Raw genomic sequence first — 27,740 nt, 5'->3', positions numbered from 1 at the left:
TTTGCATAAAGTGCAAAAAGTCTGGCCACTTTAGCAAAATGTGCAAGTCTCCTCAAAAAGTAAATTTTTTGTCTTATGAAGAATTCGATGATACTGAACAACCTTCTGAAATTAACACTCTGTTATGTGTAGGTGACTCTGAATGCAAAGGTTTTCCCACTGATATCATCACCATTGATGGTAAGGAAATTTCAATGTTAATTGACTCCTGTGCCTGGTACACCATCATTGGGAAAAATATTTTTAATCGACATTGGCATTCAACCAAGTTGTTACCACCAGACATAAATCCTGGTGGGTACACCGGTAAGAAAATTGACATTGAGGGTTACATGTGGGCTGAGATCAAATTCAAGGATAGATCCATTAGAGGGAAGGTTTACGTATCTTCCAAAGGAGCTTCCATTTTATGTTGGCCCCATCAGTACGACCTAGGTATAAAACTTGACCCCAATGCTTCCCCTCCGGTATACGTAGTTTCCCCTGAAAATGATTTTATTGTACAATTAAAAAACAAGTTTTCATTCATCTTTTCAGATAATTTGGGGACCTTTGTGAATTTTAAACACCGCATCATTCTTAAGGACTCAGCCATACCCGTTCGCCATAGAGTAAGGAACATTCCCCTGGCTTATCGTGAAAAGCTGAAGGGTATTCTTTCTGACTTAGTAGATAAGAAAATTATTGAGCCTGTTGAGTCCTCTCCATGGGTTTCGCCAGTGGTTTTGTCACTTAAAAGCAATGGCGAACTCCGTCTATGTGTTGACCTACGGAGTTTAAATAAGGAAATTTGGATTGACAGACATCCCCTACCCCACATCCATGAACTTATTTCCACTCTGTCTGGAGCATCGGTATTCTCCACACTGGATTTAACTAGTGCATACCATCAGGTATTGTTACACGAAGAATCAAAATTCCTAACAACCTTCATCACGCCGGAAGGCATGTTCCAATATTGCCGCATGCCTTTCGGCTTAGCTAGTGCAGCCTCTGTGTTCCAAAGGCTGATGAAAACTGTGCTAGAGGGTTGTTTGGGTGCAATTGCATTTCAGGATGATATCCTCATTTATGGTAAGAATCATGAGGAGCACGATGCCAATCTAGAGAAAGTTCTCAAGTCTGTTCAAGAAAAAGGTTTAACACTGAAATTATCTAAATGCAAGTTCAGACAGAGCAAAGTAGAATATCTTGGTCATGAGATTTCTTCGGAGGGTATTAAACCTAAGTTCAACCATATACAGAGTATTTTAAAAGCTCCAGCACCGTCAAATAAGGAACAATTAGTCTCCTTCTTAGGTTTAACTGAATTCTATAGCAAGTTTGTTCAGTATTATGCCTCCAAAGTACACTCCTTAAGGTCTTTACTAAAGAAAGATGTAAAATTCAGCTGGTGCAAAGACCAGCAGTTTGCTTTTGACACTATGAAACAAGAAGTAGCTAATGCTCCGTTCCTCAAACCTTTTAACCTGGGTAAAGAATGCATAGTATGTGTGGATGCAAGCAATACTGGTTTGGGTGCTGTTTTGATCCAGAAAAATGATGGTGTAGAATATGTAGTTTCTTACGCTTCCAGGACACTGCGTGGTGCTGAATATAATTATTCTACCATAGAAAAGGAACTCCTAGCTTGTACCTGGGCTTGTGAGCATTTCAGACAGTTCATTTGGGGTACCAGTTTTCGATTAAGAACCGACCACAAGCCTTTAATACATATGTTAGCAGCTGGTGGTGGAAGAACTTTAACCGCGCGTTTGGCCCGTTTGGCTGCCAAACTTCAAGAGTTCCAGTGCATTGTAGAATATATTCCTGGTCGCTTAAACGTACATGCCGACTGCATGTCCAGGTTACCCCTTGTCAATTCTATTTGGCCTCATTTTTCTGACTCTGATTTTGATGTGGTTTTTAACATTGATGACGTAAATGAATGCAACAGTACAGGTTTATCTACTGGCATTTCTGAGGCTGCTTGGAGAGAAGCAATGTGCAACGACACCTGTTTATCCGGTGTTGTAGATTATTTACAGTACGGTTGGCCTCAAGAAAGGCACTTATCTGGTGATATTCTATCTTTCTTCAAAGTTAAGGATGAACTTATGTTTAACCAGGGTTTTGTGTCTCGCAGCGACAAAATTGTCCCTCCCTCCTCCCTAAGAGAAAAAATTGTTTCGATGGCACATGAGGGTCATATGGGCATGTCCAGTACCAAAAGACGTATCCGTGAATTCTACTGGTGGCCTGGCATTGACCGGATGGTTGATAGGTGGGTAAGTTCCTGCTCTCCATGTGCCAATAGCGACAAAACTGTAAAACCTTTGTCTACAGATATTTCTCCCATCGAGTTTGTCAACTGTCCCTGGAAGAAACTAGGTATCGATATTGTTGGACCTCTTTCTTTGTCTCCAAACAAAGAAGTTTTTGCTTTAGTTCTAATCGATTACTTTTCCAAATGGCCTGAGCTCAAGATTGTTGACAAGATTGGCTCTACACAGGTTGTCCAATTCCTAGACGAAGTCTTTTGTAGAGAAGGTATTCCAGCCGAGATCGTGTCTGATAATGGTCCGCAATTCGTCAGTAAGGAGTTTGAATCTTTCCTTGAGAGATGTGGCATAGTCCACAAAAGAGTGTCCAATTATAATCCCCAGGCCAATGGCCAGACAGAACGCTTCAACAGGGTTATCAAGGAGTCTATCCAGTTGGCAGTTAAGAGTAACCTTGATTGGAAGAAAACCTTATGTGCTACTCTTTTATCCTATCGTACCTCCCCTAACTCTGTTACAGGTCTTTCTCCTTTTGAGATGCTTAGAGGTAGGAAACCTGGTTCGAAACTGCTTCCCTGGTGGATGAAAGTTAAATTTCCTGTTGGTCCTTCCTTTGACCGTGATGAAGTTAGGGATAGAGTGTTGAGATATCAAGAGAAAATGAAAGGCTGTGCCTTGTCTTCTGGCAATTGCAGTAAGAAAATCAGTGTCGGTGATTTTGTTCGTGTCAAGTTTGGCAGATCTGTTGGGAACAGGTGGAACAAATGGTCTGATCCTTGCAAAGTTATTGAAATTTTCTCCAAAGCTGTTCGCGTTGAAGGGGGGAAAGTGTGGAATTTCAGGAGAATCTCTCTGTGTAGGAACCCGAATCTCTTGTCGTCTCCTCCACCCATTAATCCCATTTTGGAGGATCCTGCACCTTATTCTCCCATGGTTGACACTTTCACACCGGAGTGTCAGAATACAAGTGTGTCTGTTCCTGTGAGCAACATTTCCTCTCAGTGTGTTCCCTCCACATCTGTTCCTGTTACACCGGTCAATGAGAGTTATGTTCCTCCTTCTCCCATTGCTAGCAATGTTGACAATTCCTGTGTTCAAGCGAATGTACCAGTACCTCCAGGTCCTACTACTCATGGGAATAACCCTCCTGAACCTGGTCCTAGGAAAAGTTCTCGTGTTAAACAAATTCCTGTAAAGTTACTTGATTATTGTTGTTGAATTTTATTTTTCCCCTCATCCCTGGTTTCATTTCCTCTGCCCTCATTTTTTTTGTTTTTTTTTTCTTTCAAAGGGGGAAGGTGTGTAGTAATCCATGTAATTCATGTTCTGCATTCTCTGTTAGAATTGTTATCTTACATTTCCACTGTAACATTCTATGCACTGATGAGCCATTCTCTACTGGGCTCCTGCTGAAGGTGGTTGTTCAAGCTGTCTGTCCCAATAAAGCTACAGACTTCTACTTGGCTTCTTGGGTCCATTTACTACATAAATCACCGTTGTGGCTGCTATCCTGCCTGCGACCTGTCAGACCACGCATCTGTGGAAGTGTGAAAGTTCCGTCCATAGGAGGGCACCAAAGGAAATGGTGGTTGAAAAGATAAGGTAAGATCAGGTAAGATAAGTGTTTAGTGGAATTCTTAAGGGGGTGATCACTGAATACTGACAGTTGAACTACATCCTCCATCAGCTCCCCAGGTATACTCTGGAAGGTCGTCAACACAGTATTCAGAGAACAGACCTTATCATATATCAGAGGTTAGGAAAGAGAGAGATAAATTATAGACCTTGAAAGTTAAATATTGAATATGGCTCTAGACTGGCCGATCAGAAAGGGAGGAGAGACGCCTTGCAAAGTATGCCACACGTTAAAGAATAATTTACTAGACATAGCAACATTAGCTTGGATAACGCCTCGGTGTAAAGTGTACGAAGTTGGTAACAAAACAAGGAAACTGTCCCAGTGGGAGGAAGCGGACATTAGAATGGTCGACAAGATCTATTTTCAGGTATGCCCAGAGGTCACATTCTTGGACTATGATAGCCAAAGTGTTAGCGGGCTACTACAGGGGATTATACCAGGTGAGACACCTCCCCCTGCCCCCAAAGAGGACATACACATCCTATAGAGAACAATCTCATTATATGAACTCTCATGTAATAAGTGAGCAGGGCTAGGCCTGCCACTCACACTACAAGAGGTGCAGATGGCCATAGCCGAGATGCAGTGAAGTAAAGTGCTACAGGAAGTGTCCACTACAGGAGGCGCAGACGGCTATAGCCAAGAAGCTGTCAGGTAAAGCACCTTGGCCCAACAGCCTCCCTGTAGAACTTTACAAGGGATTCTTTTCCCTCCTGTAGCCATATCTACAAAGTCTGAAGAAACAGAATTGAAAGTCTCTCTGCCAGAGAACTTTGGTAAAGCCACTATTTTTAAACCTGGTAAGCCACCAGATGAGTATATGTCATACCAACCATTTCGTTGCTTAATGTCAGAATAAAGCCACTTGCCAAAATACTGGCCTCTAAACTGAATAATGTGATATGGGTACCTATAAAGGAAGACCAAAACAGCTAGGGCCACTGACCTTCCAGGCCCAGTAGTCATGATTTCAATTGACTGTGAAAGAGAATTCGAAGATGTACACTGGTTTTTCGTCTTTCAGATTCTGAAGAGAATATAGGCTCAGAATTCATTATTTGGGTCAGGCCTTTATACTGTGCTCCGGAGAAACACAAAGGTGGAAGATGGGTTGTCCCCTCTGTTTCCCATGGAGGGCTATACCAGACAGGGCTGTGCACTGTCCCCGCTGTTTTGCTCTGATTGTAGAGCCCTTAGAGGAATGGATATGACAGGATGCCCAACTGACAGTGTTCTGCTGGCCTAACGGGCAGGTAAACAGTATTGAGTTATAAAGCAGGTCATTTATTTATCTTCCCACAACACCCACAGAAATCCTTTAAAAAACTGATGGAGATTTTTCGGTGTATGGAGAGGATTCTGGGTTAAAATTAAATTGGCCACAATCCAAGTACATACCATATAATGAGCCCCATCCCACAACAGCTCTCCCTTTCTCACTCCTGGGTGGCCACTATGCACTTTCAGGACCTGGGATTGCACATTTCTTGCAACCTAAGCAAGTCAGGGCAATTGAATACTGTTCCCTTGACCCAACGAGGGCGGCGTCTTAGTAGCTGCTGCAACATCATGTCGACAACCACGACGCAAACGACGGACGCCGAGCCGCACGATGACACCTTCCGATGTGCAGGGGTACTGCGGACGAAAACTTTCCGGATCCAGTCTGACACCTGGGGGTAATTCGAAGGTAAGGAATCTATCACTAAGTGTTTCTTTCAGATGTGTGCTACATCAGGTCAGAGAATCCCAAACTTATGTTGGCGGGATGCCCTGAAACATTAATTTGATGAACACTAACTATTCAAACCCCTTTGTGGTCCGGTACTAAAAGAGGTACAGTGCTAGAGGGGTTCTGCCCTCGTTACGATTAGGCGAAGGTCACCTCCTGATTTTTTTTCGGGTTTTTTTTCCGTTTAAAAACATTTTTAAAAAACGTATTGCTGCTTCATTTTGAATTGAATTTGATGCTTGCTGCCACAAGTTTTAATAGGAAACTGAAGTGCACAAGGAGAACTGTGTTCAATTCAGGGGAGGGGCTCTAGTGCGCATGCGCCAGGTCAATGGTCTAGTCATTGAAACCAGCTGTACCACAGACGTATATAAAGGCACCTGCTGACGCAACCGCGCAGCGGGCAGGCCGCTGGCGCACCAAAGGCAAGCCAGTCTGCACCCGTCCGCGCCCAACCAGGCCCAGAGGCCAGTACCCCTGCATCTCCACCCCCCCTCATCTCCTGCAGGGAAAACTCTCAAACTCCTTCTGCTTAACTGTAGATCTCTACCAAAACACATGAGATATCTCATTATTACTAAAAGATTCAGAACCAGATCTGTTTCGTAGGGAGACTTTGCTTTCCCCCGGACATTGTACAAGCTCTTCCCCCCAGGCTATCTGATCCAGCATTCAGATAGACCATGGATACTCACAAACTTTCTCTCGGGGGCCAAATTTACAGTGTGGTTTGTGGCTGAGGGCCGCACCGGTGGGGGCGGGGTCAGAGAGAGGGGGCAGGGCTAAAGAAGGAAAAAACGACCATGAGGCTGAACACAGGTCCCTGCAGCAGACGCCTTTGTCCACTGACCCACCAGACCCGGCATACACACATCTCTCCCCCTCGGTCCGTCTCCCCCCCTCGGTCCGTCTCCCCCCCTCGGTCCGTCTCCCCCCCTCGGTCCGTCTCCCCCCCTCGGTCCGTCTCCCTCCGTCATCCTCCCTCCGTCATCCTCCCTCCGTCATCCTCCCTCCGTCATCCTCCCTCCGTCATCCTCCCTCCGTCATCCTCCCTCCGTCATCCTCCCTCCGTCATCCTCCCTCCGTCATCCTCCCTCTGTCATCCTCCCTCTGTCATCCTCCCTCTGTCATCCTCCCTCTGTCATCCTCCCTCTGTCATCCTCCCTCTGTCTCCTCACCCTGCATGTGTGGCAGCCCGAGCTGAGACAGCTTCCCCGGCGCAGCGCGCGCACACACACACACACAGCCGCACCCAAGTACTTCACAGGTCTTTAAAAGTCCATTAACATGTTCATAAAGCATTGTTATATTCACCTCTTCTCAGGCCCCTGCAGTTCCCCTCTGACAATCACTGCACTGGAATCGCCCGGCCCCCACAGAGCAGAGTCTCTCAGAGTCGGGCTGGGCTGCTGCAACCGGCAGGGTCTGCTGACACACTTTAAAGACAATGAAAATAATGTCTGCAAGGTCCGGGGGACCCCAGGGAAGGCTTGCCATGCCGCTGGCGGCTCGAACTATGAGTACCCCTGAGATAGACCAACTGGCAAGGGTGGTGGGATCGCAATTATGTATAAAGACAACATGATCTGCCGCCTGCTGGGTAGTCTTCTATCAGATTGTGAGAATGCCCATTTCTCGACTGAAGTCATCCCCTCAATTACTCTCGTAGGTATTCTTATTTATCGACCCTCAGGAGCACACGGTCAATTTTGTAAATCCATGCTGGAAACAGCTACGAATCTCACTAGCATCTCAGCCAATTTCACTCTTCTTGGAGACCTTAACCTACATTTTGACGACCCTTCAGATCGGTCTGCTACAGCCCTAGCCCAAGACCTTGCGACATACCAATTACATCAGAAGGTCCCACAAGCAACACATACCAAAGGACATCTCCTCGACCCAATTTTCTCCAATCCGGGTGAACTCAAAGGGGGGAAGTACCCATTCCAATACCATGGTTGGACCATTTTTTAGCCCCCTTTACATGGTCCCCACTAATCACGGGCTCACACACCCTTTCTACACGAACCCGAATACGCCCCTGGTCTAAACTCCCAGTAGAGGACAGGACTCATGAGCTTGAAAAAACCATACCAAATCAAGACTCCGACCCAGTCGTAGCCAACACAAGCTTTTCCATCTGGATTGAGAATTCACTCAACTATGTGTTACCTAAAAAATTAGTTCAGAAGAAAAAGGACCCAACATAGTTCTCCCTGGAACTATGCCTTCTGAAAAAACAATGCAAGAAACTAGAGAGAAGGTGGAGGAAAGACTAATCACTTAATAAGAAATCTCAAAACAGAGCGGCCATTGCAACTTATAAAGCAGAAATAAAAGTCCAAGCCACCTATTATGAGGAAAAAATCTCACTATCATCCAACTCCTCTAGAGAAACACTCCTCATCGCAAAAAAAAAAAACTTCTTAAGGTCCCCGACCATCCCCCCCCCCCCCCCCCCCCCCCCCCCCCCCCCCCCCCCCCCCGGTGGCACCAGATCTTACCACGCGCCGCTGTAATGAACTTGAAGAATTCTTTGCCACCAAAGTCTAAAAGATTCTCAGGTACCTCCCCCAACCGGACTTTGATTCTATATCCAAGTCCATGGAGACTGAACCACTTGAGAGGAATCTTCACTTTCAGACCTAACCCCACTCACACAGGAATCAATCCTCCCCATTTTTTCTTCTGTCAGGAGTGGGTCACCACTTGACCCGGCTTCTCCAAACATTTTGACACTGGTAGCACAGACAGTCGCCCGCCTTATCACCAATGTGATTAATGCTTTATTAGCTTCGAGAATAGTGCCACAGGACTGGAAAAAAGCAATGGTAAAAGCACTACTAAAAAAGCCTCATCTGGACCCAGCTGAATTGGGCAACTACCGCCCTATTTCGCTTCTCCCCGGAGTCAGCAAAATTGCGGAAAAACACATCAACTACACACTATCTGCATTCTTTGAATCCCACAAACTGCTCCACACCTCACACACAGGCTTCCGCCCCTGCCAAGACACAGAGACATTATTCAGAAAAGGGGGTAGTGATCAACAGAGTGTCTGAATTAAGCAGACCACTCTTACCCAGTCCAAAGATCAGGGCTTGCTCCATCACCGTTTTTTAGCTCACTGCACCATCCCAAGCTCAGAACTTGGCTATATGCAAATTAGTCTGACCCTGGCCCAGTGCATCATGGGAACAGGGCAGGCCAAACTACCAAGCCAATTCTTATACTGGGAAGGAAACAAGCTACCGGGGACCGGTTTCTGGCATTTCAGCCGTCTTAAGACACAGAGACAGCCATGTTAGCGGTCGTGGAAGAAGAAAGAAAGATTCTCTACTCCGGAGGATCCTCTGCCATAATCCTCCTCGACCTAAGCGCAGTCTTTGACACTGTGAACCATCGTACTATGATTCACCGTCTCAAGAAGATGGGAGAGACCGGTACGGCCCTATCCTGGCTCCAATCCTTCCTTGAAGAAAGAGACTTCCAGGTATTCGAAGGTCATATTCTATACAAGCCCTTCCCGCTGCATTGTGGAGTTGCCCAGGGCTCGACCCTGAGCCCCACTCTTTTAATGTATATATGGCCCCTCTGACGAATATAGTTCCCCCCCTTTGGAATCCATATGGCTACATAAGCTGAGGACACCAGCTGGTCATAGCACTGTATCAGGCCGAACACTCGCCCACCGATCTCCACTCCTGTGTCGAGGAAAGTGCTAACTGGATAAGCCTATTCCACCTAAAGCCTAAAACTGAGCTTATGCAGCTTGGCAACCAGTCAAGTTTTAAATCTAACACCATGTGGCCAGTCTACATGGGTCCAGCACCAGTCCTGAAAACTGAGATAAAGAGCCTGGAATCTGGCTAGATCAAGGCCTTGCCTTCAAGGCACAAGCCAGGAAGACGTCAGCTGCATGCTATGGCCTACTCAGAATGACCCGGAAATAACTCACTCTACTTCCTTGCCAAAAGAAAAAGTTGCTTATCCAGACCTTGATCTTACCTAGGTTGGACTATGGCAATGCTCTCTACCTAGGGGCTCCCAACTCAGTAATTATAAAGCTGCAGATTGCTCAAAATTCGGCAGCTAGATGGCTTACAAACACACATAATCACTGCTCATCAAAGCCCGCCCTCTGCTCCCTTCACTGGCTTCCGGTACAGAAGAGAATCCATTTTAAATCTCTCTGCGTCGCCCACAAGTGCTTAGATGTAAATAGGCCACCCATCATCAAAGCCTTGATCAGACCCCACAAGGCCACCAGAAGTCTTCGCTCAGACGACCTCCACCTAGCAGAAGTGCCCAGAATCAAGAGGTCCAGAGAGGGTGGCAGTCTCTTTTCATACAATGCTGCAGAGTTCTGGAACTCCGTCCTGCTCGCCCTTCGCATGGAATCTAACCACCTTGCATTCCAAAACCAGCTAAATACATGAATCTTCCCATAAGGGTCCCCCGCACCCCCCAGCTTCCCTGCAGCACTGGGATGCCTTCGGGTAGCCATGCGCTATAAAAGCCTTTTTCATTTCATCATACTGGCTTCTCACGTCTGGGGGATTCCTGTTTCACGGACCGTATGAAACCCTTTTCAGCAATTAGTGGAGGATACGACGCTATAGAATTCCAACTTTTATAAATATTTGGAGCTTCATACATGACCAAGAACTTGGTCCTGACTGCAACCCTCCGGAAATAGAGCAGATTACGGAGCTTCTTGGGTATACAGGGATCTCTAAACTGTATAAGTCTCTCATACTGAATATCCCAGACCAGCTCAAAGCTTGGGGCTGCATAGGGTAGAGATCTGGCGAAGTAGAAGAGGAGTGGTGAGACACCACAATGGGAGTGCAGCTGCGGGCTATCCCTGCAATCTTGTATTCATGCAGTTTAATTATTTTCAGAGTGTACTACAGCCACAACAGGCAATGGAAGGAGGGTAGTTCCTGAATTCCAGAATGTACATGCTGCAGGAGGTACGAAGGTACATTCTACTATATGGTCTGGAGTGGTCACCTCAACAGGGGGTACAGCAAATGTTAATTCTTTGGCAGCAGAAAAAACACATAGCTGGAGCTCAAGATGGCAGGTCCAGGGTTCCTGATCGCTAAAAAAGATGAAACCCATGTTGGCAGAGCTGCTTCACACACATACTTGGTCCAATTCATACACTATTATGCGTCGTCTGAAAAAAATGTATAGGGGAGGGGATGTGCAGAGAAATGTTATGATTTAGGACCAATAGACTGCTAATCAAACAAGTTATTGACACCAGGAGGTGTTCCTTGCACATCATTATTCTAACGATGCTGGTATACTAAACAGCTGTATTGAGATGCACATTCACAATACGATTTCCTCAGACTGTTCTGTATTGCTTTATTGGTTGCACTAGTACACAAAATGAAATAAAAAGAATCTTAAACAAATACGACAAACAATCTCACAAAGGTAATTGATGAGAGAGGTAATGGTTTTAAAACCAGACAAAATGGACCCTCAATCTGAAATCAGAACAATACAAAGGATCGGCTAAGTTATCCACAGCACAGATTACAAGTGGCTCAGAAAAGATGAATACATGAACATTTTTTAAACACGACAAATCAAAGTGAATTAGAGATAATGTAACGGGAATCCATTCTCTGCATTTCATTACACAAGTAGTATATAACCATACCTCTCCCGGAGTTAAATCCCAAAATAGTCTAAAGCCACTAATGACTCCATAGTTTTCTATGTGACAAAGCTGCACAGGAGCACTGTCATTTACATTCAGGACAGGCATGCTTCAGAAGAGGCTGTACTTGACTGGGACCAAAAGGAGACCTAAGTTTCGTAGTATTGTGGATTTTTGCACTGAGATCTGATGGATGCGGTCTCTTATTGAGGCATCAATCAAGACGTGCTAATAGATGCAAATACAGGAGATTAAATTTTCAAGTACTGAATAAACATTAAGTTCTCCCAAGCTGAGCAATTTAAAGGGACTATTCTGTGTGCATGTGATGTGGTAGATTGATGACTGTCAAATAGTCAAATAGTGACTTTCACCGTGAACGTTGTGTGGAAACAAAGTGTATGGCCAAGAACTGCATTTTGCTACCTTATAAGACAATACAGAAGAGCTGAAGGAAGAGACTGACAATTAACAACAGATTTCAACATACTCACCTTGCAATTTTCCATATGCGACAAGCGAACCACTGAAAGTTACACCACCAATGTAGGTACCCAGATAGGCCACAATTTTGGTAAGATTTGCTGCTGGATCTGTCGCGAAATGTGGGTACTCAATCATGTACTCTGCGACACAGGTGAAGACAGCTGCCAAACCAACCAGACTGTGGAAAGCAGCTACGAGCTGCGGCAGGTCAGAAATCTGAATGCGCTTAGCAATGGTCAGCCCTGAAGAGTCAAAAGAACAAACAATGTTAAACGCCAACATGAAATTAAAAAAAGCTCACTGGTCACATTGTTTACACTTCACATTACCTGACCAACGTAACTTTCCGTTGAATGATTTAATTAACGTGTTTTCTAGAGCACATACCTCACTGATGCTTAGCACTAGTGTGATGTTCAATGAAAAGTTAAAGGGGAAATCAATGTGTTATATGGACTGAAGCTTTTTGGCCTGAACCCTACAGCAGTAACAGACAGGATGTGTTAGTTAAGAATAATTATTATCTTAATATTCCTTCTTGCATGCTTTAATAATTGGAGGACGCTGGCTTTGCATAAGGTTTACCACTTGGTGGTTAAACCGTGCAGAGTCAAGAGATTCTCCAGAAGTGCACAGGGCTCAATATAAAGCGCTAAGTGCTCTATTAGTGGCAGTGAGGGCAAGCAGCTTTAATCCCAACAAAGAGGAAGCCAAGACATTTATTGCACAAAATTGACCAATAACTGACTAATCAAAAAGACTATCCACACCAATTTAAGAAAAATAAGGTTTGTTCAAGTTTTAGTTTAAGATCTTTGCAATAAGATAAGGAAGTTTTGCAGGAAAAATACTTAAAGCTTTTATAAGTTGACAGAGTGCATTTTTTTGAACAGTTCAATGTTATACCATGGAGGAAACAGTAATGTGGTTACACAGGTAAATATGCAACTTACTGTTTCAGTCTATGGAACCAAAGGTCAGCAAAGGTAAAGGGAGTACCAAAACTACACCATCAGCGGCACAGGGGAGGCCAGATGCAGAGGTCAAAAGAACAAGTTACTTACCTTCGGTAACGATATATCTGTAAGAAACATTAGTTAGTGTTAGATTCCTTACCTTAGAATATCCCCAGGCGTCAGTCTGGATCCGGAAACTTTTGCGTAGCAGTACCCCTGCGCGTCGGTAGGCGTCGTCTGCAGGCGTCCCCTGCGGCTCCGCGTCCGTCGTTGGCATCGTGCGCCGTGATGACGTCGCTGGAGTATATAAGACGCCGCCTCCGCGCGCTGACGTCAGTTCTTTGTACACAGCTTTTCCGCGCCAGAACACGCAGAGCCATGTGAGAACCAACACTGGTGCCATTTGAAACTAGGGCCCTGAAAGGGATGTCCTTAACCCTAGGTATCAGTTCGCAGAACGGGGAGGATGGGTGGGTTCGGTAAGGAATCTAACACTAACTAATGTTTCTTACAGATATATCGTTACCGAAGGTAAGTAACTTGTTCATCTGAAAGAAACACGTTAGTGTTAGATTCCTTACCTTAGAATAGATACCCCAGCAATACCAACCCCGGTGGTGGGTCTGCGAACCAATACAAAACTACACCAGAAAGTCCTGGAGGACAGAACGGCCAAAGAAGCCATCCCTCCGGACTTGACTGTCCAGGCAGTACTGCCTCGCAAAGGTGTGCAGCGAGGCCCACGTAGCCGCCTGGCAAATGTCCTGCAAGGGGACTCCCCGGCCCAGGGCAGTAGTAGCCGCCGTGGCCCGAGTGGAATGGGCCCTCAGCCCAACAGGAGGCTCCTTCCGAGCCAAAGAGTAGCACGCTTGGATGCACAGAACGACCCACCGAGAGATGGTCCGTTTATGTACCGCCCGTCCCTTCTTCGCACCCACGTAGCCAACAAACAGTTGGTCATCCACGCGGAACTGGCGTGTGCGATCCATATAAAATGAAAGTGCACGTTTTGGGTCCAGACGATGGAGCCGTTCTTCATCCTTTGAAGGATGCGGAGGCGGGAAGAAGGAGGGGAGGGTGATGGACTGCCCGATGTGAAATGCAGAAACTACTTTGGGCAGGAAAGAAGGTCTAGTCCTTAGAACCACCTTGTCAGTATGAATGGACAGGAAAGGAGGTTGGACAGAAAGAGCCTGGAGCTCACTCACTCTCCTGGCTGAGGTGATGGCAACCAGGAAAGCCGTCTTTAAAGTCAGGAGACGGAGAGGACAAGAATGAAGGGGCTCAAAGGGAGCACACATCAAAAAGGTTAGAACCAGGTTCAAGTCCCACTGAGGCATCACAAATGGAACAGGTGGATACATGTGTGTGATGCCCTTCAGGAATCTCATTACAATTGGGGACTTGAACAAAGAAGGCTGATCAGGAAGCCTTAGAAAGGCTGAAAGGGCCGAAAGGTAGCCCTTGATAGTGCCCAGAGCAGAGCCCTGCTGGGCAAGAGAGAGAAGAAAAAGAAGAACCTCGGAAAGAGGGGCAGAAAGAGGGTCCACAGCCTTTGCTGTGCACCATGCCACAAATCTGTTCCACCGACAGGCGTATACCGACTTTGTGGAGGGACGCCTGGCTGCCAGAATTACATCACAGACTTCAGGAGGCAAGTCAAATGGCCTCAACTGCCGTCGCTCAATCTCCAAGCATGGAGGTGGAGACTGGACAGGTTCGGGTGGAGGACCGTCCCCTGCTGCTGCGACAGAAGGTCCTCCTGAAGGGGCAGGCGGATCGGGGGACCGACTGACATGCTGAGTAGCTCGGGATACCAGTACCTTCGAGCCCAGTCCGGAGCCACAAGGATAACTTGGGCCCGGTCGCGCCTGATCTTCTTCAGCACTCTGGGCAGAAGTGGTATAGGCGGAAAGGCGTATAACAGACCGCAACTCCACTCGCGCCGAAAGGCGTCGCCGTGCGAGTGCCGTCTTGGAAACTCCAACGCGCAGAACTGATGACATTGTGCGTTCTCTTCTGTGGCGAATAGATCTAACCAAGGCTCTCCCCACTGCTGAAAGAGGCCTTGCGCCATGTCCGAGTTCAGACGCCATTCGTGATCCATCAAGCACCGACGGCTGAGTTCGTCCGCCCTGGCGTTCAGAGAACCGCGCAAAGGTGTTGAACCGTCAAAGTCACGCCCTGACGTTACAGCCACTGCCAGAGGCGCAGAGCCTCCTGGCAAAGGGTCCACGACCCCACCCCGCCCTGTTTGTTGCAGTACCACATGGCGGTGGTGTTGTCTGTGAACACCTGCACCACACTCCCGTTGACAAAGGGGAGGAATGCCTTCAGTGCTAGACGAATCGCCCGTAGCTCCAACAGGTTGATATGGAGCCGGGACTCCGCCGGAGACCAGATGCCTCTGATCTCCGCCTCTCCCAAGTGGCCTCCCCAGCCCTGGAGGGACGCGTCCGTCACGACAACGTGCTCCGGTTGGGGAAGGGAGAGGGATCTGCCTCTGACCCAATCCCGGTCCGTAAGCCACCACTGCAGTTGTCTCGCAGTGCCCTCCGAGATCAAGACGTGGTCGGACAAGTTGCCCTGATGCTGGGCCCACTGAAACTTCAGGTCTCACTGCAGAGCCCGCATCCGCCACCTGGCGTGATGCACCAGAAGGATGCAGGAAGCCATCAGCCCCAGCAGCCGCAGCGTCAACCTGACCGAAACCCGGGATAGCGGCTGAAAGATGGGAATCAAAGCCTGTATATCCCGGACCCGCCGTTCCGGAGGATAAACCCGAAACTGCGCCGAGTCCAGAACCGCTCCGATGAAAAGGAGCTTTTGAGAGGGACACAGGTGTGATTTCGGCACATTGATGGAGAACCCCAGGTCGTGCAAGAGGTCTGCCGTCATCTGAAGGTGGTGGACGACTGTCTGGGGCGAGCCCGCCTTCAACAACCAGTCGTCTAGGTAAGGGAAGACTGAAACCCCTAACCTGCGCAGATGGGCTGCGACCACCGCCAACACCTTTGTGAACACCCGTGGGGCGCTGGTAAGGCCGAAGGGGAGCACGATAAACTGAAAGTGCTCCTGGCCTACCGTGAACCGCAGGTAACGCCGGTGGGCCGGCAGGACGGGGATGTTAAAATACGCATCCTGCAAGTCCAACGCTACCATCCAGTCTTGCGGGTCTAGAGCAGCCAAGACCTGAGCTAATGTCAACATCTTGAACTTCTCCTTCCGGAGGAAGCCGTTGACGTTCCGTAGATCCAAGATAGGACGTAGGCCCCCTTTGTCCTTCTTGGGCACCAGAAAGTAGTGGGAATAGCAAACACGCCCTACTTCTGGCCCAAGAACGCGCTCGATGGCCCCCTTGGCCAAGAGGGCCGTAACTTCCTCCTGCAAAAGTGTCAAGTGGTCCCCCGACACACGGTGGTTCTGCGGTGGCATGGCTGGAAGATTGGTCTCGAAGGGGAGGGAGTAGCCCCTTCGGACGAGTTGCAGCACCCACCTGTCCGATGTGATTGTGCGCCAGCGGGCGTGGTGATGGCGAACCCTGCCACCCTCTGGCGTCACATGGGCCTGAAAGCACGGACTAGGAGGATTTGGAGGCAGATGCTGCGGGGGGAGGTGTGGCCTGACCCCGCCGTTGACCCCGACCGCCTCCACGGCGGTTTCCACGGCCGCCACCGCGTTGGAAAGATTGTTGCGGCGCGTGGCTGGCAGCACGTGTGGGGACGCCCCTTCCTTGGCCACGAAAGGAGCGAAACGAACCCGTTTGCTGGCGCTGGGTCGAGAGACCCAAGGACTTGGCCGTGACCCTGGAGTCCTTGAAGCGTTCCAGCGCGTGGTCCGCCTTGTCACCAAACAGGCGACAGCCATCAAACGGCATGTCCATCAAGGCATTCTGGACATCAGCCGAAAAGTTGGCGGATCTCAGCCAGGCGTGGCGACAAATCGCCACCGTCGTGGACATCGCTCTGCCCAGCGAGTCGGTCGTATCAAGACCACACCGTATGGAATATTTTGTTGCATCTCGGCCCTCAGCCACAGCCTTGCCGAGCTTCGCCCGCACCTCCAAGGGGCATTCTGGCAGCAGGTCCGCGACCGTATCCCACACAGAGTGGGTGTAACGGCCCAAGAGGCAAGCGGTGTTGCAAGACCGCAGTCCCAAACTCAGGGACGAGAAGACCTTCTTGCCATACTGGTCAAACCTCTTAGATTCCCGGTCGTGCGGGGCCGACGGGAATGCGGTCTGGGAAGTCGAGGCCTGGATCACCAGACTCTCAGGGGTGGGATGGGTGGACAGGAACTTGGGGTCGTCCGGACGAGGACGGTGGCGTCTGGCCACGTTCCGATCAACAGGCGAACCTGAAGAGGGCCTGGACCACGTGCCCAACAGAACGTCTGACAAGGCTTCGTTAAACGGCAGCAGAGGCTCCTGTGGGCATGACTGCGGTTTTAAGACCTCAGTGAGGATGTTAGGCCTCACGGACGCGACGGAGAGCTCAAGGTGTAAGGCCTTGGCAGCCCTCATCAACACCACTGAATAAGCAGCTCCCTCCTCCGATGCCACGGAAGGAGGAGAGACAAAACCAGGGTTAGGAGAGTCGTCCAGACCACTGGCATCACCCAAATCACCTGTCCAGTCCACGTCGTACTGACACTCACGTGACAGAGGGTCCTCAGACCCCTCCCAACCCTCTCCGTACTCTACATCATCTCCATATTCGGAGTCAACAATGTAGACCGGCTCCTCGGGGTTCACAGGCCCCATCGGCGTCGAGCCCGGCGTCGAGCGACGTCGGTCCGACTCCGCGTCCGGATTCGGGGAGGGCATGGGGACGACGCCGCCCGGAGCCGGCACCGGCACAGGAGACCCGGCGCCGCGCGGAGACGGCGTCGGGGGTAACCCCGATGGAATCGGCGCCGGAGCGGCCGGCAGACCAGCCGGCGTCGACCCCGAAGGCCCTTGCGGCGCCGGGGTCGGAGCCGTCGGCGGCACCGGGGCCGGAGCACCCGATGGCGTCGAGTCAGGGACACCCGAACCGCCAGGGCCCCCAGACGGTAGCACTGGGCCCGAAGGCGTCGTAGGCCCCGTCGGAGAAGCGAGCGCCCTCATGGCCATGAGGAACGCCTCGATCTCCTCAGGCGTCGCACCTTGCCCAGGGACCGGAGGGTATGGAGCAGGCCGCGCCGGCGACTCTCGCGGAGCCGCGGGGTTGGGGTCACCCGAACCCCCGGCCACGTCGTGCGAGCGTCGGGGGTACGATGACGACGCCCCGACTTCTTGTGTTTCTTACCTGAAGAGCCCGACGAATGGTGACGACTTCCGGAGCGCCCGGCACGGCTCCGCGACCGCTCTCTCGAACGCTCCCTGGACCTCTGGCCGGACCGGGACCGCTCTCGACGCGGGGCCGACACCTGGAGCTCGAGTAGCTTGCGGGACCGCTCCCGTCTAGCCTTATTAGTCAGAGCCCGGCAATCGACGCAGGCGTCCACGTCGTGGTCGGGGTCCAGGCACCGGAGGCAGAGTCGGTGATGGTCCGTGACCGACATCGTGCGGTCACAACCGTCACAATTCTTGAAACCGGGCATCCTACCAGGCACCAAAAGAGATATAGAAAGTTAAACTTGGTCAAAAGACCGGAGTACTGCTCTTCGGATCTGCGCTTACTGGCGCGGAAAAAAGAAGACCTGACGTCAGCGCGCGGAGGCGGCGTCTATATACTCCAGCGACGTCATCACGGCGCACAACGCCAACGATGGACGCGGAGCCGCAGGGGACGCCTGCAGACGACACCTACCGACGCGCAGGGGTACTGCTACGCAAAAGTTTCCGGATCCAGACTGACGCCTGGGGATATTCTAATGTAAGGAATCTAACACTAACGTGTTTCTTTCAGATTCAGAGTTCAGCCCAATGTGTTTCAATGGAGATTGTTGGTGCTCAAAGCCACACTGCTTGCACATAGATAATTCGGTTGCAGGAGCCATTTTTTGGTGGGAGGGGTGGGGGTACAGCAAGCACATGGGGGACGGGTAAACAAAGCAGCACCAAACATAAACCAACAGCGGCACAGGGGAAGCCGGGTGCAGGGTGCAAAATCAGCAGATGTCCAATTCTTTTAAATGGAGACTTCTTTTTAAAAAAAAATGCGCTGCAGACATCGAACCAGAGGCAGAAGGAATAAAACTAGGAAGAGCAGAGGTAAGAAGAGATGTAAGGGGTTGAAGGGGTACAGTCTATTCAATTAAACAAGCCCCAGGGGCTTCAGGTGCAAGGTTGCCATTAGACGTCAGATTTTTCTCTCCAGAGACAGTTGTGGTCAGGGGGAGCCTCTGTATTCAGGCTGCAGGCCTCGTCGAGGAGTCCAGGAGGGGTCAGACAACGCTGGACTGGAGTTCAGGATCGCTGGGTAACCTGGTCTGGGTTTGTGTCCACCTCAACATAGCAAAACACACAAGATGGACGGAATGTTGCACAATGTCAAAACATTCACCCCAGTCACAGATCTGGGTTTAATCCATCGTTATTTTGCTCACCGAGCCACCCCAGTTCAGACATGGCCATATGCGAATCAGTCTTGACCCTGTGCCTCAAGGGAACAGTCCAGACCGAACTGCCAAGCCATGTCAATCAATCAATGCATTTCTAAAGCGCGCTGTGAGAAATTGGCCTGATATGCAGTGCTCACTATTCTAGTGATCACTATGTATCAGTCCAAATGACCCTTATTGATGATTGGTTGTAAGTCAACCATAGACCAGCTATCCTAGTAGCATGGACAAGAGCAGTCTTTAGGCTAGACTCTAGAGGGCGTGTTAAGCCAGCTGTTATACCATCACATATACCCCTTGAACACCAAGTGAAAGGACACCACACAAGTGTTATGAAAATAAACAGTGTATTTATTAAAATCACAACAGCCCTGTACTCTTTATGAGGACAGGGCGCTAAGCACAATACAAAGCTCTTAAAGGAATACTGAAAGTCGCACAACTTACACAAATGCCCGAGGGGCACAAAAAACCATATACTCTAAAAGTGGAATGCGAAATTACTAGCAGGTAAGTACTACTCTAATAGGCTTTAGGATCACTAGGACTGGACTACTGAACCTTCAGATTACTAGCAGGAGGCCTAGGGAGATCGGGTGCAGAGTGTGCACTCTCACGCGGGATGCGGTACAAAGTCTATGGATGCTAGATTTCGTTAAGTTAGTGTTATCAGACGAATCCGACTAGGTAGAGCTGAAACGAAAAAGGATCTGGACCTTTGGATAGTTAAGCTATGCTGGAGCACCGAAATGCTCATGTTACCTAGCCCAGGGGCTGCGGCTGCATAGGTCTGAAAAGACGTCGGGAATCCTCGTTGCAGTCTATGGAGTGTAGGAAGGTACCTTCTGACTATGGTTGCCCCCAACTTTTTGCCCTGTGTTTTAGCTGGTTTTTGACATAGTCGACCTGGGACCCTGCCAATCAGGACCCCAGGCCTACTGCTCTCTCTTTAAAATGGATTCCATGTACCCTAGGTACATTTCCAATTGGGACTGGGCCACCTTATCAGACCCTGTAACTCAGGGCATAGGTGTACCCAGGGCTGCCAGGGGCTGCAGCATGTATTATGCCACCCCTGGCTGGCCTCCTAAATTTGGCACAACTGGCTGCATGACAGCTGGGGCAAAGTCGTGTAATCACCCTTTGCTGTAGGTGTAGTATACCTATACCTAACCCTAAAATGGACACACAGATTCCTATCAGTCACACCTATGGCAGGCCTTGACAATCCTGAAGGCAGAGTGCTTGGAATCGTGTGAGATGGTGCTCTGGCATGAGCTGAGCCTGTCTGCAGCTTGCGGAACCAAGTCCTAATAGCTGTTCCATGATATCACATACCATATACTCTTAAGTGCATTATAATCCTCGCGGTTAAATGCTAACTTTGGTATTGCTTTATCGAAACATGTCGAGTAAGGTGTCATACGAATTGGAATACTAACCCCTCGCCAATTCTGGCGACGGGGTTAGCATTCCACCCTTCTAGAGGGACACGACCTGTATGTAACTGTGAACCCCGGTTAAAGTTAACTAAAGCCTCAGCTCCACAAAATGGATGCTGCCACCACAGACACGAGTCTGACCCCCTGTAGCTGGGAGTCCTTCCAGCGAGGGGAGCCTGGACAAAGGGTTTCCTGTCAGGGGCGGTGCTAGCACCGTCCCAGACATGGTTGTGTATCCTGGGTAGGCAGGGCTTTACAGGAAGGTGACTGCTGAGTGGCACCCCGGTGCTCACTACGCATAGGCCGGTCTGAACCAGTTCCAGGGGCACACCAGCCCCTGGCCTGGGGAAGTCCGGCATGGCAGAGGGGTGTAACCACCCCCCTCCTAGTCCCACCCATAGGCAGGACCTAGTCACCGGGTCAGCCCCCTTTTTTAATATAAAGATGGGAGCGGGCCCCCTGTTCAAATTAGATCATCTTTGGAATCAAGACACGACTTTCTGCGAAAGGACTTCACGATTTCTTCATCAAGATTCTCCCTTGTGGCTAAGGAGTAGTCACCCTGCATCCGCAGGCACCATCCTAAAGAACACTGCGGTCTGCTGCAAGTCCTTCTTCACGAATCCGACGACCCAGCTCGACGAGACCCGGCTTCCCTAACACCTCTGACCTCTACTCACCTCTACAGCCAAGCTGAGAACCGTGAGTGCGACGAGACCTCGAGGGACCGACGATCGCCAAGACTGCACAACATCTTTACTGCAAGCCCACCGTGTCCTCCACGGGTGAGTGCTTTGGGGTCCGAGAAGCCCCGACCCTGCGCAGCTCCAGCACCCAAGGTCAGCCTCCCTGCATCTCCACGATCTGCGTGGGGCCCTTCTGCTGTTTGCTGTGCACCGCGTTGTTTGGCTACTAGCCGGCTGGCTTGTGGCCTTCTGAACGACGCCCGACGACATCACTGCTGCTGGTCTGGTTGCTCCAGACTGGCCCTTGCTTCCTTCTTGAAGAGAGGCACCCCGGACCCTCCTGGTCCACTCCAGACGCCATTTTAGGTCCACCGCGTGGGCTTGAATTTGCCAAGGCTTTGTTGCCCAATCCTGGGTCCAGCGACGCCGACAGCTTCTATCTTCGTGGGACAGCTCGATCCTCCTTCCTGGTCGCCGACAACGCCTCCTGGTCCGTGAGATCTCCGAGCCCAGCGTCACCCACACGCCTTGTCGAGGTGGCTACCATCCGGTGCCCTCCTGGTGCTCACTGACTACTGGCTAGTAGTCTCGAACTTGGTCCCCTCTGCTTTCAGGTGTCATCTTCCATCGATCCAGGCTTGGATCCACCGAACTTTCTTCACTGGTCGCCTGCCAGCAACTTCTTACTTCCAGGCTCCTGGTCCGTCAACGAGGATTCCTGACGTCTTTTGAGTCCTATGCAGCTGCAGCCCCTGGGCTAGGTATCTTCGGCATTTCGGTGCCCCAGCATAGCCTCACTATCCAAGGGTCAGAATCTACTTTCGTTTTCTCCCTACCAGGTCGGGTTCGCCAGAGAAAACTAACTTTGCAATTCCTAGCTACCATAGACTTTGTCCCGCATCACGCGTGAGAGTGCACACACTGCACCCGAGTCCCCTGGGTCTCCTAGAAGTAATCTAACAATTCTATAGTCAAGTCCTAGCGATTCCAAAGCCTATTAGTACTGTACTTACCTGCTAGTAATTTCGCATTCCACTTTTCAAGTATATGGTTTTCCGTGCCCCTCGGGCATTTGTATATACTGTGCTAACTTAAGTATTTTTGTAAGAGTTTTGTTTGTGCTTAGTACCCTGTCCTCATAAAGAGTACAGGGCTGTTGTGATCTTTAATAAATAACTGTTTATTTTCATAACACTTGTGTGGTGTCCTTTCACTTGGTGTTCAAGGGGTATATGTGGTATAACAGCTGGCTTAACACGCCCTCTCGAGTCTTTAGCCTTAGACTGCTCGTATCCACGCTACTAGGATAGCTGGTCTAGAAGGTTGACTTACAACCAATCATCAATAAGGGTTGCTGGACCGATACATAGTGTTCACTAGAATAGTGACCACTGCATATCAGGCCACCTTCTCACATGGAGCATGAAAGAAGAAGTTGCTGTCAGGCGACCAGTGATGAAGTTCGATGGGATCCAAGCCTGGATCGGTGATGGAGGATACCTGTAAGCAGAGGGGACCAAGTTCTGAATCACTAGCCAGTGATTAGATGGGCACCAGGATGGCACCGGATGAAGTCACCTCGACCAGGTGAGTGGGCGACGCTGGGCTCTGCAGTCTCTCATACCAGGAGGTGTTGTCGGCGACCAGGATGGAGGTGCGAGCTGTCCCACGAAGGTATCCGCTGTCGACGTCGCTGGACCCAGGATTGGGGCAACAACTCTTGGCAAATGCAAGCCCACGCGGTGGACTCAAAATGGCGTCTGGAGTGGACCAGGAGGGTCCGGGGTGCTCCTCTGTTGGAGGGGAGCAAGGGCCAGTCTGGAGCAACCAGACCAGCGGTGTTGTCGTTGTGGTGCGTCGTCAGGAGGGCCACAAGCCAGCAGGCAAGTAGCCGGACAACGCGGTGAGCAGCAAAAAGCAGAAGGGCCCCACGCCGATCTCGTGGATGCTGGGGGGCTGGACTTCGGTGCTGGAGCTGCTCAGGGTTGGGGCTTCTCGAACCCCAAAGCACTCACTCGAGGATCCCTCGGCGATCGTGCTGGATAAGCTTAGTGCAGTTCTGAAGATGGCCGGTCCCTCGAGGTCTCGTCACACCCACGAATCTCAGCTGGGCTGATGATGCAGGTTGAGGTCAGAGGTGCCAGGGAAGCCGGGTCTCGTCGTGCTGGTCGGTCGGATTCCGGAGGAAGGACGTGCAGCAAACCGCAGGTTGCTTAGTTGGTGCCCGCAGATGCAGGGTGACTACTCCTTAGTCACAAGGGAGAAATCTTAGGAAGAAGTCTTGAATTCCTTTCGTAGAAAGTAGTTTCAGGATTCAAAGATGATCTAATTTGGGAAGGGGGCCCGCTCCTATCTTTATACTAAGGAAAGGGGCTGGCACGCGACTAGGTCCTGCCCATGGGTGGGACCAGGAAGGGGGGTGGTTACACCCCTCTCCCATGCCGGACTTTCCCCAGCTCAGGGGCTGGTGTGCCCCTGGAACTGGTTCTAGCCGGCCTATGCATAGTGAGCACCGGGGTGCCACTTGCAGTCACCTTCCTATTCAGCCCTGCCTACCCAGGATACACAAAACCCTGTCTGCTAGCACCGCCCCTGACAGGAAACCCTTTGTCCAAGCTCTCCTCGCTGGAAGGACTCCCAGCAGCAGGAGGTCAGACTTGTGTCTGTGGTGGCAGCATCCATTTTGTGGAGCTGAGGCTTCAGTTAACTTTAACCGGGGTTCACAGTTACATACATGTCGTGTCCCTCTAGAAGGGTGGAATGCTAAACCCGTCGCCAGAATTGGCGAGGGGTTAGTATTCCAATTCGTATGACACCTTACTCGACATGTTTTGATAAAGCGATACCAGAGTTGGCATATAACCGCGAGGATTATAATGCACTTAAGAGTATATGGTATGCGTTATCATGGAACAGCAATTAGGACTTGGTTCCGCAAGCTGCAAACGGGCTCAGCTCATGCCAGAGCACCATCTCACACGATTCCAAGCACTCTGCCTTCAGGATTGTTAAGGCCTGCCATAGGAGTGACTGATAGGAATCTATGTGTCCATTTTAGGGTTAGATATAGGTATACTATATCTAAAGCAAAGGGTGATTACACCACCTTGCCGCAGCTGTCGTGCAGCCAGTTGTGTCAGATTTAGATGGCCAGCCAGGGGTGGCATAATACATGCTGCAGCCCCTGGTAGGCCCTGGGTACACCGATGCCCTGAGTTACAGGGTCTGATAAGGTGGCCCAGTACCAATTGGTATATGCACCTAAGGTACACGGAATCCATTTTACAGAGAGAGCAGTAGGCCTGGGGCCCCAGGTCAAATAAGTCGGAAAACCAGCAAAACACCAGGCAAAAAGTTGGGGGCAACCATAGTCAGGTATCCACCCTCCTACAGGCGCTACATACCCGTGAGGGTCTCAAGGCGCTGGGGGGGAGGGGGTTGCTGCTACTGATCGAAGAGCCAGGTTTTGAGAAGTCTTCTGAAGGCGAGCAGGTCCTGGGTCTGTCGTAGGCTGGTAGGGAGAGCATTCCAGGTCTTGGCGGCGAGGTAGGAGAAGGATATGCTGCCGGTGGTGGTCTTCCGGATACGAGGAACTGAGGGCGAGGCATAGCTGGCCGAGCTGAGGCTACAGGTGGGGGTGTGGAAGCGGAGTCGGTCATTGAGGTATGTGGGTCCGGTGTTGTGTAGCGCTTTGTGTGCGTGGATGAAGAGTTTGAAGTGATCCTCTTGTTGAAGGGGAGCCAGTGTAGACCTCAGGTGTAGTGTGATGTGGCTGCGTCGAGGATCAGTCGTGCCGAGGCGTTCTGGATTCGTTGTAGTCGTCTCAGGAGCTTGGTTGTTGTTCCTGAGTAGAGGGCGTTCCGGTAGTCAAGTCTGCTGGTGACTCGACTCGGTCTTCCCTGGACCGGAATCAAGCATCCTAGGACCAGTTTCTGGGGGTGAGTTGGATTTGCTCAAAAGCTCCGTCCATCATCCCTTTTTGTACCACCTCAAAATAGGCCAGAGGTGTCGGGTGCAGAGTAGCCAGGATTCTCAGATCTGGAGGGCACCAGAGTCCTTTTAGTTGGTTTCTTGGAGACAGAACCACTGTCCTCGGAATTTCTGGTCTATCAAGGTTCAGGCAGTTTTTCTCAGGTTTCTGGAACTCGCTGGCTGTAGAACAAGCGTGGTCTTCTCTCAGGTTCTTTGAAGTTGGAAACCGGTAGGGCTCAGGCCAAGTCAGTAGTCACAGTCAAGCTTCGCTGCACGGCTTTGTAGGAAAGTGACCATTTTTGCTTGCTACCCCCCCCCACTTTTTTTGCCTGCCATCTGATGCAACCTTACTTTCTCTGCCCTGGTTCCCTGATAACTAGGTTCCCAGGGCAAGTGTTCTTTCCCAAAACGGTACCTTTGCAACCACAATTCGCCCCTCTGTGTCCAGAGGTAAGCCCCTTGTAAAAGGGTTCTATGGGCACCTAAGGCACTGCAACCAGAGAAGGCCTCCAAAGGCTGCAGCACCCATTATGCTACTCTTCGAGGGCCTGTACCTTAACACCCACACACTGCCATTGCAGGATGTGTGTTTTGCTGCAGTGAAGAGTCGACATGGCACCCATGTGCCTACAACATACTGCCTGAGTCCTAGGTAAGTCACCCCTCTAGTAGGGTCTGGGAGTTGGTCAATATTAACTCTGCAGCTCCATAATGGCTTTACTAAACACTGGGAAGTTTGGTAGCAAACTTCTCAGCACATTAAACCCACGCTCATGAGAGTGTTGGATTTAATGTAAAATGCACTCAGAGGGCATCTTGGAGAAAATAGACCAGTCATGGAGAGGTTCCTGAATAGCTGCCCACCATTTGCCACCACCAGACAGGTTTCTGGACCCCTGGGTAGAAAGCCTACGCTCTCTGGGTCCAGAAACAAAGCCAATCCTGGGCAAAAGAGTCCTGCGTCATCCCCCAGAATGGCTTGGTCCACAAAAGGGAAGCTTCAAAGGCCGGCCGCATTTGGATGCTGTCCCTGTCTTTTGTTGTCCCCAGCAACTGACTCCCACCGGTTCTTGCTCCCACTTTGGGCAGGAGAATCAGCGGGAAAGGCCAAGCTTTGCTAACCCTACTCCTCAGGTGGGGAAAGCAAGATTAAGCACATATCTCAGTCCCCTCCATCTTGAAAATGTGGGAATCAAGCCAATTAGGGAGACTCATGCCCCCCTCCCACTGGAGGTTGGCATAACAGGGAGTGTACCCTCCCCAAGGAAGGCACCCACTGGTCCAGAGCAGCACACCACTTTAAACAGCCCTACATTTAGTATTTTGGGCAACCCTGAAACTTGCCTCCTCGACCTACACCTCCTTCAATAACTGGATCACAGGTGGACTTGACACTCTCATTCCAGCCAAATTAACCAAAGGTCGATCCACACCTTCTAATCCATGGTACGACGACACCCTTAAAGCCATGCGCAAGGACTGCAAAAGAGCCGAGCGTCAATGGAGAAAAAACTTTGAATGTCAGGATAAAGCCAACTATCTATCCAAACTCAAAATATATCACAAAACTATCAGCACTGCCCGCGCAGCTTTCTACGCTGACAAAATCAGTTCCAACCGAACCCATCTAAAATTATTTTCAAACTTGTCAAAGAACTTCAAAGTCCCAGGTCACCCTCTCCCAAAATTGCATCCAATGAACAATGCGAACAGCTGGCTACATACTTTGTAGAGAAAGTCCAGAACATCTACAAAACTTTTTTGCAGAACTCTCCTCACCCTGGAGAACTCAAGAACCTAACCTCCACTATCACCCCTCTTACCCAAATCCCTGCCATCACGGCTACCGACCTGATTAAACTCTGCAAAAAAGTGAAATCTGGCTCCCCTGGGGATCCTATGAGCCCTTCTCATTTTCTGGACTCGCTTGACTTCTTCCTACCTCCCATGATCGATATTCTCAATCTTTCCTTCAAATCTGCCACTGTAACTATAGCCTGGAAGCAAGCTTGGGTATCGCCCATAATCAAAAAACCCACCCTGGACCCTTCGAAGCCAGAAAACTTCCGACCCATATCCCTTCTCCCCTGGATATCTAAAATAGCAAAAGCCCACGTCAACAGCATTCTCTCCAAACATGTGGACCTAAATGGAATTCTGGACCCATCCCAAAATGGCTTCAGACCGGGCCACAGCACCGAATCTGCCCTATTGGCCACCACCGAATATCTCCGGACGATTCTAGACTCCGGTCAAAGTGCTGCGCTGATTCTTCTCGATCTCAGCGCGGCCTTCGATACGGTATCACACGACATTCTTCTGAAGCGTCTGGAGATA

General features: G+C 50.0%; 1 protein-coding gene across 2 annotated transcripts in view; it reads right to left on the bottom strand.

Moving 5' to 3' along the window:
* Positions 1 to 27,740, bottom strand: part of NNT (nicotinamide nucleotide transhydrogenase) — a 405,237-nt gene that overhangs the window by 154,886 nt on the left and 222,611 nt on the right. For both annotated transcript variants that reach the window (XM_086960606.1, XM_086960607.1), the window contains exon 15: positions 11,810 to 12,043. In XM_086960606.1, coding sequence (XP_086816732.1) covers positions 11,810 to 12,043 — 234 coding nt within the window. The remainder of the gene's footprint in view (positions 1 to 11,809; positions 12,044 to 27,740) is intronic.

The sequence above is a fragment of the Lissotriton vulgaris genome, chromosome 3_1, assembly GCF_964263255.1.
Source record: "Lissotriton vulgaris chromosome 3_1, aLisVul1.2, whole genome shotgun sequence".
Lineage (NCBI taxonomy): Eukaryota > Metazoa > Chordata > Amphibia > Caudata > Salamandridae > Lissotriton > Lissotriton vulgaris.
Note: the sequence above shows the minus strand (reverse complement) of the source record. Positions and strands in the feature narration are given on the sequence as shown.